This window comes from Sturnira hondurensis, unplaced genomic scaffold (assembly GCF_014824575.4).
Source record: "Sturnira hondurensis isolate 20B ecotype Veracruz unplaced genomic scaffold, ASM1482457v3 Scaffold0018493, whole genome shotgun sequence".
Lineage (NCBI taxonomy): Eukaryota > Metazoa > Chordata > Mammalia > Chiroptera > Phyllostomidae > Sturnira > Sturnira hondurensis.
In genome coordinates this window covers 712,470-730,136 of record NW_028091124.1, presented here as the reverse complement: position 1 = coordinate 730,136, position 17,667 = coordinate 712,470, and the positions used below count along the sequence as shown (strand labels likewise).

The 17,667-nt window shown below is 63.1% G+C and overlaps 1 protein-coding gene across 1 annotated transcript; it reads left to right on the top strand.

Moving 5' to 3' along the window:
- Window positions 1–3,288: 3,288 nt before the first annotated feature.
- Window positions 3,289–12,025, top strand: RNPEPL1 (arginyl aminopeptidase like 1). Its single transcript, XM_037069154.1, has 11 exons — window positions 3,289–3,929; window positions 6,690–6,830; window positions 7,261–7,412; window positions 7,770–7,886; window positions 8,073–8,308; window positions 8,561–8,674; window positions 8,998–9,110; window positions 9,211–9,319; window positions 10,229–10,459; window positions 10,544–10,686; window positions 11,043–12,025. Exons 1-11 carry the CDS (start codon window positions 3,399–3,401, stop codon window positions 11,352–11,354), a joined length of 2,199 nt encoding a protein of 732 aa, XP_036925049.1. The 5' UTR covers window positions 3,289–3,398; the 3' UTR covers window positions 11,355–12,025.
- The last annotated feature ends 5,642 nt before the right edge of the window (window positions 12,026–17,667 follow it).

The following is a 17,667-nucleotide window of genomic DNA, read 5'->3' as shown; positions in this document are numbered from 1 at the left end:
AAAGGAAAAAACGGCTACTACATGTCCTCCGCTAATTACCATTGGTGCCAATTGAGTGCCAAAAGGAATCCCTGATTTGGGGTGTGGCTAAGAAGGAAACTATTCACTGTGAAGAGTTCAACTGCAACACAGCAGTTTTAAAACAGTGACCGTCAGGTAGCCCTGGGGCTCCTCTGCTCTGATCCTCGAAGCTTTGCCTCGCTGTGCTGGTCTGCTCTGTGCTGTGCTCCAGCAAGACACCTTTAATGTTTCAGCCCAGCCAGGAAAAATCTTAAGTATCAGGTGGAAAGAGAAAGTGCATTTAGAGCCAGAGCAGAGCTGGCTTACATGGGCAGAAGTTCCTGCCCCTGGTCCCTGCACCCTGCACCCTGCACATGCAAATGAGGACTCTAGGTCCACCCAGTTTGATTGGTCCTAAGGCACTTGTCCTGATTGGTCAGAATAGAACCACCTAGGAGCTGTGCTTCTGATTGGATGGGAAAGCATCAGTCTTATTGACTAACACAGGATTTCAGGAGTTCCCTTCTAAGGGCTGCTCAGAGGGCAGGGACAGTGCAGGTGAGTAGTTCCGTGCACCAGAGGCTTATCCATAAAGTGCACTTTGCAAGGTATAGAGATGGCTGCTGGGCTCTGGGTTTTATCTTTGTTTTCGAGCCCAGTTAGCCACCCGGATTCCTTGTTAACGGGTATCTTCTTTCTCAGGGTTTACAACGTGAATTTCAGATACTGTACATAGTTCCTAGTTAACATACAAATATATATATAATGAGATAAAGCATAAAATAACCGTAGTTTGTGTTTATCATTTCCCTTCCCACTAGTCATTGCACATCCCCTCCACCCTTGGCCAGCTCCTGGTCTTTCCTGCAGGGATGAGCCTTCCCCACTTGACCAGGAGGGGTCAGGAGAGCCGCCAGAGCTCCAGCAGGCTACTCCAATCCCCATGGAGTGGAGCAGAACCCCACTGTCCCTGGAGGCCAGGGCCAGTCCTTCCCTCCAGCAGAGCAGCCCTGACTTGCCTGATGCCTCAGGTACGAGGTGGTGACTCAGCCTCCCATCCAGAGCAACAGGGTGTGTCCCCAGGTGTACTCATCCTACCTGGGAACTGAGACATCTGCCCCAGCAGAGCCCAGAGCTGTGGGAACCGGAAGCTCACCCTTTGCAAGTAGAGCAGAGTGGCTGTGAAAGGGGCCGCCCCCTTCCCAGTCCTCTAGCTTCTGCACCTGGGGCAGAAACCATGTCACCCATGGGTCCCTAGTTCAGATCATACACCACACCCAGCCCCGTTGGGGGTCACCAGGCAGCAGCCCCACACGAGAGCCACAGCCCCAGTCACGACCCTACTCCTACCACCTTCATGCAAGGCCTGCCAACTGTCACATACTCCCAAGCCCTTCACGACTCATCGCCATTCTCAACTCTGTGGGGGTCTACTGCCACCTTCTCCACTTGGCTCCATCTGCAACCTTAGGAGCTGAGCGATTCACCCAGCCGGGAGGTCGGGAGCAAGGACCGGAGCCCAGGCGGTTGCCCTGTGCACCGCAGCCGCCCCCTACTCACGGCACTTGTGACGGCATGCCCCCTAACATGCTGACCTGGCCCTGGGTGACAAGAGTGCAAAGACAACAGAGCCCAGGCCAGGTGGAAGGAACCAGGGTCAGGTGATTCTCAGAACAGAGCCGGTGGGATAAGAAGCTTGCCTGGGTGTGGAGCTCGGAGCGGCTGGTCAACTGGGAGGGCCATGGAAAACACCGCCCTCGCACTGCAGGGCCCCTGCTATCTAGGCAGGCGCTGGGGCACCAAGGGCAGGTTGGACTGGCCAGACCCCAGGCCTCTTCCTACTGAGCCTCTGGCTCCGGATGGACCCCTCCACCAGGTGACAGCTGGAACGCTGGGCTCCCAGTGCGTTTGGGGTGTGGGCCCCAAGAAGGAGGCCGTGTCCCCCAGCTGAGATGGTACACAGGGACCTGCCTTGGGAATGTGCTCTGCGTCAGTGAACACATACCCTCCCTCTTGGCCGTCCTTCCCATCCCCAGGTGGGGAGGGCAGGCATGATCACATGGTTACCATGGGGACACAGGGTCCAGAAAACTCAATACTACTCAGGGATGACGCTGAGGTCAAGAGCAGGGCCTTAGTCCAGCCCTACACCTTGCCACTAGGCAATCGTGCAAGGCAGAGAGGCGTGCGGGGCTCCTGGACGCTCCCCAGGGCAAAGCCCCTTCCCCCCAAGGCCCCTAGTATTAACAGTCGCTGATCACAACATCATGATGGTCCCTCTCAAGCCACTGCTCCGAGGTCCACCTGACACTCTCATGGGGCATCTTGCCTGGTCTGCACCTGGCCCCTCTGAGCCCAGGGTCCAGCACAGCACTGGGCAGGTGGGACGGGGGCGGGCAGGCAGACCAGGTTTGGTTACCGGCCCAGCAGACCACACACCCCCTAAACCGGCTGGCCTCTCCGGGCCCCGCAGACCATCAGGCAACACTGTCCTGGGGAACTTCCTTCCACACGGAACACCAGCCCTGCTACCAGCCGCACAGTGCACTCCAGACACGAACCGAGACCTCGGAACACGCTCAGGCAACTGGGGAGCTGAACTTCTGTTCATTAAAACCTACGGAGCCACACAAGCCTGACGGCCACCTGACCTGACAGCATAGCCCTGAGCTTCCTGAGCTTCCCCGCTCCCCCCACAACGCTCACAGCACCGCCGCTGGTCTCACGGGGCAGTGAGGTGGGGACAGAAGAGGACCACTACCTCAGCCCCAGTGGTTGAATCGCACTGAGCTCCGGACACTACGCTTCCTGGCTTCACAGAGGCAGTCACTGCCCCAGGGAGCTGGCGCGCAGCGTCCCTAAGGGAGCGGCGCTTGCCGGGGTCTCTGGGGCGCCCGCCAGGTAGGAAGCGCACAGGGCAGGAAGGCCACTTGGCTGCCTGTTGCACGGACCCCAGGGCGCCCTGGTCCTCCGAGCACAGTGTCCTCACGGCCCCCACATTGCAGCTCACTACAGGCACAACGCCCCAGTCCTTGGCACAGAGCCCTCTACTCCCCGTCCCACCCCACGCTAGCGCCCGGGCTCCCGGACCCCGCGCACAGTGCCCCGACCACCCTAGTATGCCATGCACAGCGTCCGGGCCACCTGTACAGGGTTTCTCCCGCGCCCGGTTACCCCGCGCACAGCGCCCCGGCCACCGGGTCCCCGGCTCACAGCGCCCCCGGCGGCGGCCAGGCGGAGCCGGAGCGGGGCGGTGCACGGCGCGGGGCCGGGCCGGGCGGCTCCCGTCGCGACTTCCTGTTGTGCCCGCGCCCCGCCGCCGCCGCCGCCCGGCACCCTTCGCCGGCTCCCCACGGCCCGGCGCGGCGCCGCCCATGGATTTCACCTAGCGCAGCGGCATGGCGGCGCAATGCTGCTGCCGCAAGGCGCCGGGCGCCGAGGCCGCGCCCGCCCGCCCGCCGCCCGAGCCGCCGCCCGCCCTGGACGTGGCCTCGGCCTCCAGCGCGCAGCTCTTCCGCCTCCGCCACCTGCAGCTGGGCCTGGAGCTGCGGCCCGAGGCGCGCGAGCTGGCCGGCTGCCTGGTGCTCGAGCTGTGCGCGCTGCGGCCCGCGCCCCGCGCGCTCGTGCTCGACACGCACCCGACCCTGCGCTTGCACTCGGCCGCCTTCCGCCGCGCCCCCGCTGCCGCCGCCACCGAGCAGCCCTGCGCCTTTGCCTTCGCCGCTCCCGGACCCGGGCCCGCGTCCCCGCCCCCTCTGCCCGCCTTCCCCGAGGCGCCCGGCGCCGAGCCTGCCTGCTGCCCACTGGCCTTCAGGGTGGACCCGTTCACCGACTATGGCTCCTCGCTCACCGTCACGCTGCCGCCTGAGCTGCAAGCGCACCAGCCCTTCCAGGTTATCCTGCGCTACACCTCGATCGACGCCCCTGCCGTGAGTCCTGTCAGGGTGGGCCCGGGGCGGCGGGACTGGCACAGGGTCTTCGCCAGGCAGCCTCTTCCTCTTCACCCGCTGCCAGGCCGACCCGAGACGGGGACTTCTGCAAGGAGCCGGGCCGGTTTGGTTCGGGGGTCCTGGCCTCTCATCTGGCATTACCCGACCTGGCCCTGGAGGCTCGCCCAGGCGTCCTCACTGACCCCAGCTGCTGTCTGTGGAGCCCTTAGAAGCCTTGGACAGAATGAGACCCAAGGCGCTGGCCCAGCAGCTGGAGGGGACCCGGGACAGTAGGCTGCCAAGGGAGGCCCCTCCTCTCAGGTGTGCGGGGACAGAGCAGCCAAATTTGGTAGGCGCTTGCCATGCTATGAACCTGCCAGCACCTGCCGCCGAGGCACAGACCAGGGTGGCACTTGTGGAAGGGCCCCCATGGGGCCTGAGTTTTCCGAGGACTTCTGGGCACCAGGTCTCTTCTCCGGAGGTGGCACACGGGGCAGACCTAGTGGGGCAGGCAGCTGAGGGCAGGCTCTCTGGGCCTCCTGGGCAAGGCCTGGTGGGAAGCGGTGGCTGAGTGGCCTCACATCCCCCACAGACACACAAGCTCTGCAGGACTTTGGGCCCAGAACTCCCACTGCCCCAGAGGCTCTGCCAGGAAAGCCGGGATGGCCCTGGGCGCCCATGGGGACAGCACACATGTGACTCCACCCCCTCCACACACACACACACACACACACACACACAACATGGAAGTCCCCCAGAGGTTCCATCTGTCACTGCCCATGGCACAAAAGTGGACAGAGTGATGGACAGGTGGGGCTGAGGCATCAGGCTGGTAGCCCAAACTAGACACATACCTGCAGGCTGCCCGGCTGGCCACTGGCTGACTGTGTGGGCGCCAGCTACTGGCTCAGGTTGTCTGGAGACCCGGCAGACATGCCTCCCAACACAGCTAGAAGGGTGTGCTCCTCCCTGACCTTCACATGTGAGCTTGGAGCCCATGTGTCTGTTCACCCAAACCCATGGCCAGCTGAAGGGTGGGACTAGGCCCCTCGGCCCACTGGGGATGGGGCCAGGCCAGTTAGGGTGGCCATTGTCCTTGGGTTTTTTGTGGCCTGCTCTGGGGCAGGTACTTGGGCAGGGAGAGGCAGTGTGGTCCCCACAGGCTGTGAGCCTCTGGAGCTGTGGGCCGGAGGACAAGGGACTGCGCCCTCCCTCAAACTGGTGTATGACCTTAGCTCCCACTGTCACAGACGAATGCCATGGGGCTCAGAGCCTGGATCCCTCAGCCTGTCCCTGTGCCAGGTGAAGGTGCAGCTCCTGGCAGGCAGTTTGGGGTGCTGCAGACTCTGGGGCCCATGCCCCTGCACCCCATTCTTGAATGCCAGCCACCTGCCAGGAAGGGCAGCTGTCTTCCCCCCCCCCCCCCCGCAGTGTCTGGAGCCTTTAGCCCTGTGTCTTCCTCTCCTGCCCAGCAGCAGCGGGGCCTCTGCTCCCTGTGCACCCAGGGAGTCACCGCCACTCTGGGGCAGGGTCCTGCTTGCATAGGGGCCTGCCCCGGGCCCCGACTCCTAAGGATGACTGTGGACCCCATGGATCTCTGCGAGGCTGAGAGGTGGACCCCATGGGCAGTGGGGACAGGAGGCCTGAGCTAAGTGGACCCCGAGGAGGGCCACATCAGGGGATCCATGAGAGGCTGTGGTGGGGGGGTTGAAGGGAGCTTGGGGACCATGGGGGCCTGTCCCCATGGTGGGCAAAGGGCTCCCTGCAGCAGGTTCCACTGTGGGGCATCTCCTTAATGCAGACTCCTGGGTCCCAGACAGGAATTTTCTCAGGCGGGGCCCAGGAGTCTGCATTTTTTAGCAGGCTCCCAAGACAGACCTCTTGAACATGGGAGGCCCCGTGTGGTCAGCAAGATACCCATGTGGACTCCCTGTGGTGAGGGAACAGAGGGGCGAACTTCGAGAAGTGTGTGCGCGCTGGCAGGGGTCTGCCGGGGAGACAGCCCTGCCCAAGGATAGGCAGCTGGGTGCTGGCGGCTGCTGTGGGGTCTGTCCCCAGTGCTCCAGGCATGGGCCCCTGTGACCCTCCCCACGGACACCTCCGTCCAGGCTGTCTGCTTCGAGTGCCTGGCCTAGGCTCACTGCCCACCATCCCACCGTGGGAGTCCCTCCTGTCAAGGCTGGTCCCTTTCCCGGGGCAAACCCGGGGGTCAGTGCTTGCTCCTGTGAGGGTCGTCAGGAAGCGCTGCTTCCCCGCGTTTCCAGGTGCCTGACCCCCTGCCCGAGGGACACCAGATGTGCCACAGCCGGTCTGTGAGAATTTGGACTGGGCTGTCCCGGTTGTGCCTCAGTTTCCCTTTGGAGGCTGGGGTGAGGGGCACAGGCTGGCTCCTGTTGCCCACCCCACTGCCTGGAGGGAGGGCTGGCCCTGGTGATGTAATGCAGCGCCCCTCTGGGTCAGGTGCCCTGCGTGCCTGGGGGGCAGGTCAGCAGTGGCAACCTGAGCAGCTGTGGCCCTGGGTGAACCTGGTCAGGCTGCCACCTGGTCAGGCCGCCACCTCGCAGCCACCACCCCAGAGGCGCTGGGCCCAGCAGCCCGAGCAGGACAGCGGGCTCGGGCCCCCTTCCTGCGGCCCCACCCTCTCAAGGAGTCCTGCCCGGCTCAGAGTGTCCTGGTGTTTCTGTGAGCCACCCCGGGGTGCCCAGCCTCCGGGGGGAGGGGAGGGCATCTCCTGACGCCCAGCCTGCCGTCCACCTGCAGATCTGGTGGCTGGACCCTGAGCTGACCTATGGCGGTGCCAAGCCCTTCGTCTTCACCCAGGGCCACTCCGTGTGCAACCGCTCCCTCTTCCCCTGCTTCGACACCCCTGCCGTCAAGTGCACCTACTCCGCCGTGGTCAAGGTCCAGCCCTCCCACCTGGCCCCTGCCCGCTCCCTCCAGCCCCAGGCGGCCGCCCACCCACAGAGAGCCCACCTTCCTCACTGGGGAGGAGGGCTGCTTCACTGTTGGGGGCCTGGCCCCGGGATGAGCTGGAGGACCCTGAGAAGGGGGCTCAGACGGGGCCGCCGGTCCCATGGTAGGGTCCAGGCCTCCTGGGCCTCGGGGTGGCAGCCCCCACCCAGGGACCAGTGGTTTGCAGACCAGAGCTTAGCTCTGATGGGGGTGATGGGCTCCCTGACCCAGTTTGTGGGGTGCCCCGACAGAGCCATGGGGCTCCCCTTTAAGGCCGCTTCAGTGCGGGGTACCCCGAGGGGGAAGTGTGGGGTTCCTTCATGAATAGGGGCTTTCCTGGATTGTGGGGCCCCCTGACAAGGGGGGCTCCTGCGTGCAGGCCCCGCTGGGGGTGCAGGTGCTGATGAGCGCCACCCAGAGCGCCTATGTGGAGGAGGAGGGCGTCTACCGCTTCCGCATGGAGCATCCTGTGCCTGCCTACCTCGTGGCCCTGGTGGCCGGGGACCTGCAGCCAGCAGACATCGGGCCCAGGTAGAGCCTCCTCCTCCTGCTTCCTGGGGGGCCCCACGCCGCAGGGACTGGCCGTGCCAGGCTCCTCCGGCCCCACGCACCCCCAGGCTGGGCAGCCCTGGCTCCGGACCAGCCGGCACCTTCCTCAAGCCCACGCAGTTCCTTCTGCTCAGAGACAAAAGGAACCAAGCGGCCCCTCAGTGTTCAGCTGGGCCCCTGCCACAGAAGGGCCTGCCTGGTGGCCTTGAGGGAGGCGGGGGCCGGGGGACTGGCCTTCAGCCAGGCTGGACACAGCATGGTGGCCCTGAGCAGAGGGAGGGCCTGGTGAGGCGAGGAGTTCAGGGTGTACCTCAGCCTACCCGCTCTGCCCCGTGACAGGAGCCGTGTGTGGGCCGAGCCGTGCCTCCTGCCCACAGCCGCCAGCAAGCTGTCAGGGGTGGTGGAGCGGTGGCTGAGCGCAGCTGAGCGGCTGTATGGGCCATACATGTGGGGCAGGTACGTGGGGAGCACCCTGGAGCCCTGGCTGGCTGTGGCGGGGGGTGAGGGTCGGAGTGCGAGTCTCTGTCCCCCCCGCCCCAAGGAGCAGCAGTGGGCCTATCTGACCTCCCAGGGAGGGCAGGCTGACACTTGCCCCCCACCCCAGTCTTCTTACAGTCACGGGCCTGCCCTCCCTCCCGGCAGGTATGACATCGTCTTTCTGCCCCCCTCCTTCCCCATCGTGGCCATGGAGAACCCCTGCCTCACCTTCGTCATTTCCTCCATCCTGGAGTGTGATGAGTTCCTGGTCATTGACGTCATTCACGAGGTGGCCCACAGCTGGTTTGGCAACGCCGTCACCAACGCCACGTGGGAGGAGATGTGGCTGAGCGAGGGCCTGGCCACCTACGCCCAGCGCCGCATCACCACTGAGACCTACGGTACTGCCTGGGGCCGACCCCAGGGCCAGGGTCCCCAGGGCAGGGGCAGGATGGGGGGCGCTGCTCGTGCTGGCGGGCACTGTGGAGGGGCTGGGAGCCAGGCCAGCCTCCAGGGTGCGAGCCCCTGCCCCTGCTCTGGGGCGTCCAGCGCATGGCCTCAGGTCAGCTCCACCAGGCTCCGGGCAGCACCAGCCTCCTGCATGCCCGGCCTGCATGTGCTCAGGCCTGTCTCCTGCCTCCGTGACTGGCCAGGTGCTGCCTTCACCTGTCTGGAGACGGCCTTCCGCCTGGACGCGCTGCACAGGCAGATGAAGCTGCTCGGAGAGGACAGCCCGGTCAGCAAGCTGCAGGTCAAGTTGGAGCCAGGTAGGTACCCTGTCCCCAAGGCCCTGCTTCCTTGTCCCCAGCATGGCTAGGGCACTGCTAAGGCCAGGCCAGGGGGCCCCAGCCTCCTGAGGCTCCTTCAGCCCCTCACCGCCTCTCTTGCTGGCTCTGAGCGCCTGCTGCTGCCTGTGGTGGGTAGGCCCTCCGTCTGCCCCAGGCCCCTCAGGCAGACCTCATCGCCGTACTCCCAGGGCATCTGGACGTATGTGGGTCGGTGGCCCTTGGCCCTTCCTGCTCCACCCGCCTGCCCACCCCATCCCCTCCCTGGGGCGTGGGGGCGTCACCCAGAGTCGCTGTTGTTTCAGGGGTGAACCCTAGCCACCTGATGAACCTGTTCACCTACGAGAAGGGCTACTGCTTCGTCTACTACCTGTCCCAGCTCTGTGGGGACCCCCAGCGCTTCGATGACTTCCTCCGAGTGAGCAGCCCCGCCCTGGACAGGCCCTGCCCCACCTGCCGGGCCCCTGCCCATCCCCGCCCCCCCCTCCGCCCCACTGAGCCCTGCCCCGCCCCTACAGGCCTATGTGGAGAAGTACAAGTTCACCAGCGTGGTGGCTCAGGACCTGCTGGACTCCTTCCTGAGCTTCTTCCCGGAGCTGAAGGAGCAGAGTGTGGACTGCCGGGCAGGTGAGGCCGCCCCGTGTCCTGACCAGCCTGCCGGGGGGTGGGGGCCCACCTGCACAGGATGCCACCTCAGCCTGGAGAAGCCCCACTGGTTCACCCGCCTTCCTCCGGACGTCCTCGCCACACAGTGTGAGCTTGGGCTGGGAGGCCATGGAAACAGGAGGGTGTGTGTCCCAGCAGGCTGGGGCCCAGGGGGCTTCCAGGAGGAGGTGGCACTTGGGTAGGGCTGACCTGTTTAGGCCATAACAGGAAACCATGAAAACGGCGTGTGCAGAAGGCCTGGGGCAGGGGCAGCAGGTGGAAGACGGCTGGGTTGCCTCAGAGTGGGCTGCAGCCCACTGGCCTGCTCCTGCGACGCCCCTGAGGGTATCTCTGGGGTCCGAGGGCAGAGGGGCAGAAGGAGAGACTGGGTGGTCCCACGAGTAGCAGGGGCCAAGACTTGCGAGAGGGCAGTGCCGTGTGGCTGGGCGGGCTGGGTGTGCGGACCACTATAGAAGGTTTGTTAAGTGCACCAAGGGCCCTGGGGGTGGACTCTGCCCGCCCCCACAGTTGCCTGGCACCAGGCTCTGAAGCAGCAGGGGTGCTCCCCTGGCACGGTGCAGAGACACCCGCCCCCCGCCGACACCCAGGTCCAGTTCTAAACGACCCCATTGCCTTGGACCCAGAAGTGCGGGGGGTGCCAGGGGTTGTCAGCTCGAGCCTCCCTGTGCCTCCGACAGAAGCCACTCTGGTGGCTTGAAGGGGCAGGTGCTGGAGCGGACCCCAGACTTCCCGAACTGCCCCTGTCCTGGGGACTCCCCGGCCCTGGAACAGTCACACCCAGGGACGCCCTCATGCTCTGGGGCCCCTGGGCAGTCCTGCTCGGACAGCCCCTGCCCGGCTGGGGGGATGCAGGATCACACCTCCCTGCAGGCCTGGAGTTCGAGCGCTGGCTCAATGCCACGGGCCCGCCGCTGGCCGAGCCGGACCTGTCTCAGGGATCCAGCCTGACCCGGCCTGTGGAGGCTCTGTTCCAGCTGTGGACCGCGGAACCCCTGGACCAGGCGGCCGCCTCCGCCAGCTCCATCGACATCTCCAAGTGGAGGACCTTCCAGACGGCACTGTTCCTGGACCGGCTGCTGGACGGGTCCCCGCTGCCCCAGGGTGGGTCCCACGGCAGGCCCCAGGGCCGCGGGGGTGGGGGGCAGGGGTGCGCCTGCCGGTCCTGACGTGCCCTCGGCCCCGCAGGCGTGGTGACGAGCCTGTCTGAGTGCTACTCCTCCCTGCTGGACTCCATGAACGCCGAGATCCGCATCCGCTGGCTGCAGATCGTGGTCCGGAATGACTACCACCCGGACCTGCACCGGGTGCGTCGCTTCCTCGAGAGCCAGGTGTGGCCCCGGCCCCGCCCTCCCGCTGCGCTACCTCAGCTGACCCTCTGGTCTGGCTGCTCAGGCCGGGCATCCCTGAGAACGGGGTGGGGAAGACGTGGCACCTGAGGCGGGTACCACAAGGGAGGGGCACAGACACTGCCGGCCGTCACGGGTCCATCTGCAGAGGACGAGCTGGGCAGAGTCCGAGGGGGCGTGGCCTCTCTGCCCACCCAAGCTCCCTGGCGATGGGCCATTAGTGGGGGTCAGAGGCCAGTGGGGCTCTTCCCTTTGTCACCATGGGCTCAGGGCCTGTGGGCTGGTGGGAGGGGCCGGGGAGCAGCTAGTGAGACCCACCCCCCACCCCCTGCCGACAGATGTCCCGTATGTACACCATCCCGCTGTATGAGGACCTCTGCACCGGCACACTCAAGTCGTTCGCCCTGGAGGTCTTCTGCCAGACGCAGGGCCGGCTGCACCCCAACCTGCGGAGGACCATCCAGCAGATCCTGTCCCAGGGCCTGGGCCCTGGTGCGGAACCCGGCACGGAGCCCGGCACCGAGCCCGGCACGGAGCAGGGTGAGGCTGGAGCCGATGCAGAGGTGGACACGGACACCCCGGCCCTGCTGCTCGGGGACGAGGCCCCCAGCAGTGCCATCTCTCTCAGGGACGTCAACGTGTCTGCCTAGCCCTGACCTCCCAGACACCATGATTGTGCCTTCGGTGGCCCCAGCTGGCCATGGCTGCATGTCAGCTCCAGCCGTGAGCTCTGCCTGGGTCACACTCGCCTCTGGGGCTGCCCCTGGGGACCTCTTCGTGGCCAAGGCCCTGGGACCTGGCCCACTTGCACTGCAGCCCTGGCCGGCCAGCACACGCCCTCTGGTCTCAACACTGGCTGCCGGTGCTGCCCCCGGGCTGATGGCCCCATGGCCCCATGGTGGCCGCCACATTGTGCCTTATAGCTGCTGGGAGGCCTGGGCTGCGCTGTCCCCACAGCGGGCCTCCCACAGAGCTCTGCCCCTGGGGTGAGTGGCCTGGGTTGGCCTCTGGCGGAGGGACAAGGACACAGACGTGCCCTCAGTGTAGGGGCAGGGGACACTGAGGGGAGAATGGACGTCCCCGGGGATGAGCCCCTGCAAAGCCTTAGCCCTGCGGGGAGCACGGGGCCCCAGGCCAGGATGCCTTGGGTCTGGGGGGCCGGTGCTGCTGTGCCCACGGGGACAGGGTAGGTGGAGCTGGTGCTGTGGGGCCCACCATGCTAGGGGAGGCCCGGGGACCCCGCGCTCAGAGCGCGGCCACTCAGGGGACCGCTGCAACTGGGTCACCGTGATTGTCCCATTAAACCTCCCCTCTGAAAATGGCCTCCCAGCTTAGTCGTCCCTCTGCTCACCCTCCACACCCCCTGGTGGCTCTGGAGTAGGGCCGGGCGTCGGCCACAGCCCGTCCTCAGACACGCAGGCCCCTGGCCAGAGGAGGGGATGCAGGGTGGGGCCCAGGGTCTTCCGCTGCACTCTGGGCACTCCAGGCTGTCCTGGCTCTGTCCAGAAGCCTCAGGTCTGAGGACTAGAATCATGCTGACCTTGACCTGCCCAGCCCCTTGGCCAGGTCTCTGGGACCTCCCATTGGATCCTCAAACACCAAACCCAAAAAGGCCACGTGTCACCCCCCCCCCCCGCCATGGGCTGTCAGTGCCCCACCCCAACGAGTAAAGGAGCGGTGAGTGGTGACGCTTGGTGTCAGAGGGTCCAGGTGGGGGGTGGGAGGCGGTGGGGGCACTAGCACAGGTGCTGTAGAGACTGGCACAGACTGGGCTCAGAGGAGCGGTGGGTGGGGCCACATTCAGGACGTTACCATGAAGGATGGTTGAGCTGTGGGCTGCAGCCACTGAGTCCCCACGGCGGCGGCAGTCTCCAGCTGGTCACAGCCCCCATGCCAGGATTACATGCTCTGGCCCAGAGTGACCCGGGACCCGACCCACTGGTCAGACCCAGGCACAGAGGCGCCCCCTCAACAAGGGGCCAGGATGTGGCAGGCTCACATATGGGCCTGAAACCCTGCCTCGCCACGTCCAGCCCCTCGGTCACCAAATGCCCTAGTGACTCTTCCCTGTACTTCAGACCACCCCTTCCCCCAAGGTGGCCCGGTCACTGCCCAGGCATGGTACAAACACATGCCGGGTCTCCGTGGTCTCCAGGAATGAGGGTCCCTGTGCCTGCCCTACACCAGGCATGGGTGGGACCCTACCCCCACTCAGACAGTTCGCCCCCATCCCCCCACCCAGGAAACAGGAACTAGGTCATTGCGACATCCTGGGGAAGGTACCTCACAGCACCCGCCCTGTAGCCACCTGGAACCTTGCCAGGTAGGCACTGCAAGAGACATGTCCCCAAGTGGGCACCCCTCCAGGGTGCACTGGGGCCCTTGGCTCCACCCTTGAGGGTGTGTCCTCGTCCTGGCTTCTTGCTCCTCCAACGTGATGCTGGCCAAGAAGGCCTCCTCGGAGGCCCCACCACTTAGCCTCTTCCTTGCAGAGGCCGTATGCAGGTCTCCAGTCCCAAACTGTTGGTCTCTGCTCTGGGTTTCTTTGGCGGTTCAGTTCTTGCAGAGTGGGGGTCTGAACACATACTCGGGGCTCCAAGGGCCCACAGCCCTGCTGGCTGGTTGCCACTGGGAGGGGCTCCACCCCATGGGCCCAGGACCACCCCACCCAGCCAGCTTCTCCCCCTTTTGGAGAGCTCGGAAGGTGCTCCCAGCAGTTCCAACAGGGGACAACGCCCTCGGCGACGCTGCCTTGGCCCCACATGTTCCGGCTGTGATTTGCTCTCTGGGGCGAGCAGGGTGCTCTCAGCCTGGGTGTCCCCGCGTCCCTGGCCTTTCTCAACTCCTTTCCTCCCAGCTCGCAAACCCTGAATACCTCCCAGCCCCCCTCCTCCTGGCAGGGTCTCGCCCAACACAGCCTTGAGCAGCATGTACTGCTGGTGTTTCCCGGTTCTCCCCCAGACTGAGCTGTTCAGGGTGTCGTCGCCTCACGAGTCATCACGGCTGTTTCCCCGAATGTTCCACGGCTGCACGACCGCTTGCCAACATTCCCACTTCGGGTAACGGGCCCCAGGCAGCCCCTGGGCTGGCGGCACGCCCCGCTCTGTCGTTAGGGCAGCAGCCTCTCCAAGGGGCTGCTTTCCAGACCACGCTGGCCGAGGTGCACTCCAGCAGGGAACAGCTCTAAAGGCCGATGTTTCGGAGCATGGAGCTTTGGTTGCCATTCGTGCGACTTTTCCACTTCGGGCCAGCAGCGGAGTGGGTGTCTTCCTGCCACCAGGTGCTCAGGGAGCACCCGCCGCCTGAGCTGAGAGAGGACATGACATCTGGAGTGTTCCAGGCACCTTGCCACGGACACACTGGTGATGGGATGCGTGGGGATCACGTGCCCCTGCTGTTCACTGGCCTCACACAGCCGCTCCCAAGACATGCACAGAAGGGCCAGGGGCGGGACACTGGGCGGCAGCTGCGTTTTCAGGACAGAAAATGGAGTACTGAGGTGGGGGAGGGTGGAGGCCATGGAGCTGGGGGTGCAGTCCAGACAGGAGGGAGGGTCTGCAAGCTGCAGATCTGCTGGGGCCCAGGACGGTGGGACCCTGAGGAGATGGCGTCCTCGGGGCACGTTGGAGGGCTGAAGCCTAGGGCAGGTGAGGGAGCCAGGGACTTGCATGTGGGGTCTGCACTGCCTGCGGCCTTCTGGGTCCCGGGACCCAGATAAGGCATCCTGTGTCCCTCAGGCCATGTCCTGCACAGTCCAGGCTGGGTGAGAGAAGCTGGGTGCTTCTCTCTGGTTCCCCAACTCTTACTGGTGTAGACGCCCCTGTTCTAGGCCAGATGCCTTGTGGAGAAGCCCCGGGAATTTCAGACCCAAAGGTACCGCTCACCCTTGGGAGCAATCAGTGAAGTGTGGGGAGGGCCAAACTCACAACACCCCGAACCAGCACCGAGCGCTCAGCTGGCAGAGGAAGCCCAAGAGGCCCTTCAGCCTGGGATTCATACACCTCCGCCACACCAGGGGCTGGAAGCAGACCATGGCGGCCAGGGGCTGGGGTGTGGAAGAGCCAGTCAGAGACCTGGAAATGTTGGAAGGGTCAATTACAAAAGGTGAAAGAAAACTCAGTAAATGCTGAAAATGAAGACAAGGCACATGGGCTGGAAGAGCAAGACAGGTGCTCCCAGGGTCAGCAAAGGGACAAAGCATACAGAAAAAGTTAAGTCAGTGGATTTACTGAAGACCTGGGCATCACAGGGAGACAAAGTCGCAGGAGAAAGTTCAAATTGATCAAGGCATCCTCACTCTCAACACGTCCTTCATTCCACCCCCAGGGGGCCTCTCCCCTCCCCCACTAGACTTGCCCACCTGTGGCAGCTATGCTCTGGGCAACCCGCCCGACCCAGGTACCCATCCAGGTGTTCTCCCTGCCACACTCTCCTGTACTTAGAAGAACCTGATGTTCCCTCTTCAGGCTATGTATTTTTTCCACCCTCTCTCTGTGGACCTTGAGAAAAAAAATTCCTTTTAAGGGGGGTTCCTGATGACCAAAAAAAAAAAAAGATATGTACTGAGCCCAGAAGTCATTTCTGCACAGGGGCCCCTCATGCAAACCACACAAGAGAGCAACCTGCATGGAGCTGCTGCCTGCACGGTGTCCTGCTGCTCAGCCGCCCTTATAAAGGGGATTCTAGGATCCAATGTCAGCCAATAGGACTGAAGCTCTTCCCACCTCGCTGCACACACCTTCTTCATCAACCAATCAGAGCAGCTCCATTCCGACCAATCAGGACAGTGCCTTTTGGTTCAATTAATTTGGAAAAGCACAGACCAATCAGGAACCAGGGGGCAGGGACTTCTAGCTATATAAGCCAGATCCCTGGGGGTTCCCAGATTGAAATTTTCCTTTCCATTGGAGACTCAGTTTCCATAGTAGGGTCTGCGATCCACAGCTGTTTGGCCAGGGAGGGTCTTGGTTGCTGCGTTGCAATTGAGCTGTGCGCCCATTAGTTTCCTTCTTCATCTGATCCCAAATGGGAAATTCTCAGCAGCGTTGGATTGGTGCTGAGAACTCCTGGTTGACATCTCTAAAGAGTCAGGTGGCAAGACCCAGGGAGAATGGAAGCCCCAGAAGAGGGGACTGGCCATTAAATGCAGGGATTTGGCCAGGCTGTCCATGGCAGCCCAGCGTCTCGGCCATGTTTTAATGGGATCACGGCAACATGTGAAGATCGCTACCACCCACCCAGGCCCAGACAACCTCTTTGTTCAAAAATGAAGGAGTAAGCTGACAGAAAAAGATTCCACTCTGCAATGACTGAGGCAGGGGGCAACGAATACCTGACACGTGCTTATGTTCAGGTGTTCGACACAGGCTTATGTTACCAGACAGGGGCCTGGCCCCGAGTGTGCCCGCCTAGGATCAGCTGTAGTGTGTGGGTTCTTGACTTTGTGTAGGAAAGACTTCACAACATGAGTCCGGGTGACTGTGAGGAACCATTGATTACAGCTGCGGACAGTGAAACAAGGACTTCGCACAGAGGAAGCAACAGGAGAGCCCGGGCTGGGCTGCCTTGGCTCACTGGGAAGTCAGAGAAAGGGGGGCTTTGGGGACAGGTTCTGGGGATTAGCCTGGGACCAGCTGCCTATGGCCTGAGAGTCCAGGAGATGCAGGCATGTGATGAGAGAAGTGGGGAAAGGGGAAGGGAATGGTGCGAGGCGCTCCCCAAAGGAAGAGCTGGAGCTGGGCCCTCTGTCTTGAGGCTTTCACCCCTCTCTTGCCGCAGGAACCTTAGGGAAAGGGCCTGTGAATAGCCATCAGCTCCCCACGTGTGCCCTTTCAGGGCCAGTCTCCACTGATTAGTGTGCCACAACGGGGTCCTTTAGTCACTGCAGTTGGTTCTGGCATCTGCCCACCTGCTTTTGCTGCTTTGGGGGCCCTGGGGCATAAACACAACTGAGGCCTGTATGTTCTCTCTAGGGAGGTGAACTTTTGTATCTGGCTGTAAACTGCTCAGCCTTTGTGTTCAGGTACCTCTCAGTTTCCCTACGCCGCTTGCCAAGGAATTTTCCTGGCTTCTTACTATCCTGTCTCAAAAGAACTGGCGTCAACTGTGGGGACCACATGTATTGTGTTCATAACAGAACTTAGGAACACGACCATTTGGGAGCAGTAGTTGGGGGAGCATCCTATAAGGAGCATGCATTTTTCATTTTTATAAAAATTTATTTGAACCAAAGAGAGGATACACCTGGAAGCAAGATTTCAACAGACTGAGATGAGCACTTCCATATTATTTTTGTAAGGGGGTTAAAAAACCGAAATTTAATCTAAAACATCCCTCCGTAAGAATGCACTCCCCCAGCAGCAGTAAGCAACGTGAATGGGGTTTCCCCGGGGTGGGAATGCCGGCTGCCCCGCCCCCCCATGGAGCCGCGGGTGTCCAGCCGCCCTGGGCCGCCACCTCCTCCTTTTTAAGTCTGCGGAATGCCGCCTTGATACCTGCCCGTGGGATGTGTGAGGGGCGTACAAACTAGCCCTCCAGGGGGGAACCTCCTCACTTCTGCAGGATCGTCCACGGCTGCGCATAAGGCCATCCTTTTACTAAAAGTCCCGTAAGCTTCCTAAACTGACGGCCCCCAAAGCCAGTCCTTGCAATTCCACAGGGCCTCTGGGCTGTCTCACCCGTCGCCACGCCCCTCGGGCAGTCTCTCTTTCTGAATCACGACTAGTCACCGAGTGCCTTCTAAGAAACTAAGTCTTTCTCCACTGCTAGTTCAAAAGCTGGGCCTCTGACCTCACTGTGCCACCCCAGCTTGAAGGACCCACTTCTGAGCCCAAGCAAAAGCAGCCATAATGAAACAAGAAGCCTGGAGGAGCAGAGAGAGAATAAGTCTGTGGCTGGCCGCTTTCCTTCCTGGGATCGCAAAGGAAGGGAAGGCAGGAAGGGCAGGTTCGGCAGCAAGAATGA

Coding starts and splice junctions, on each gene's coding strand:
- RNPEPL1 (XM_037069154.1), top strand. CDS start 3,399: ATGGCGGCGCAATGCTGCTGCCGCAAGGCGCCGGGCGCCGAGGCCGCG. Junction 8,309..8,560: donor CATCACCACTGAGACCTACG/GTACTGCCTGGG, acceptor GTGACTGGCCAG/GTGCTGCCTTCACCTGTCTG. Junction 10,460..10,543: donor CGGGTCCCCGCTGCCCCAGG/GTGGGTCCCACG, acceptor TCGGCCCCGCAG/GCGTGGTGACGAGCCTGTCT.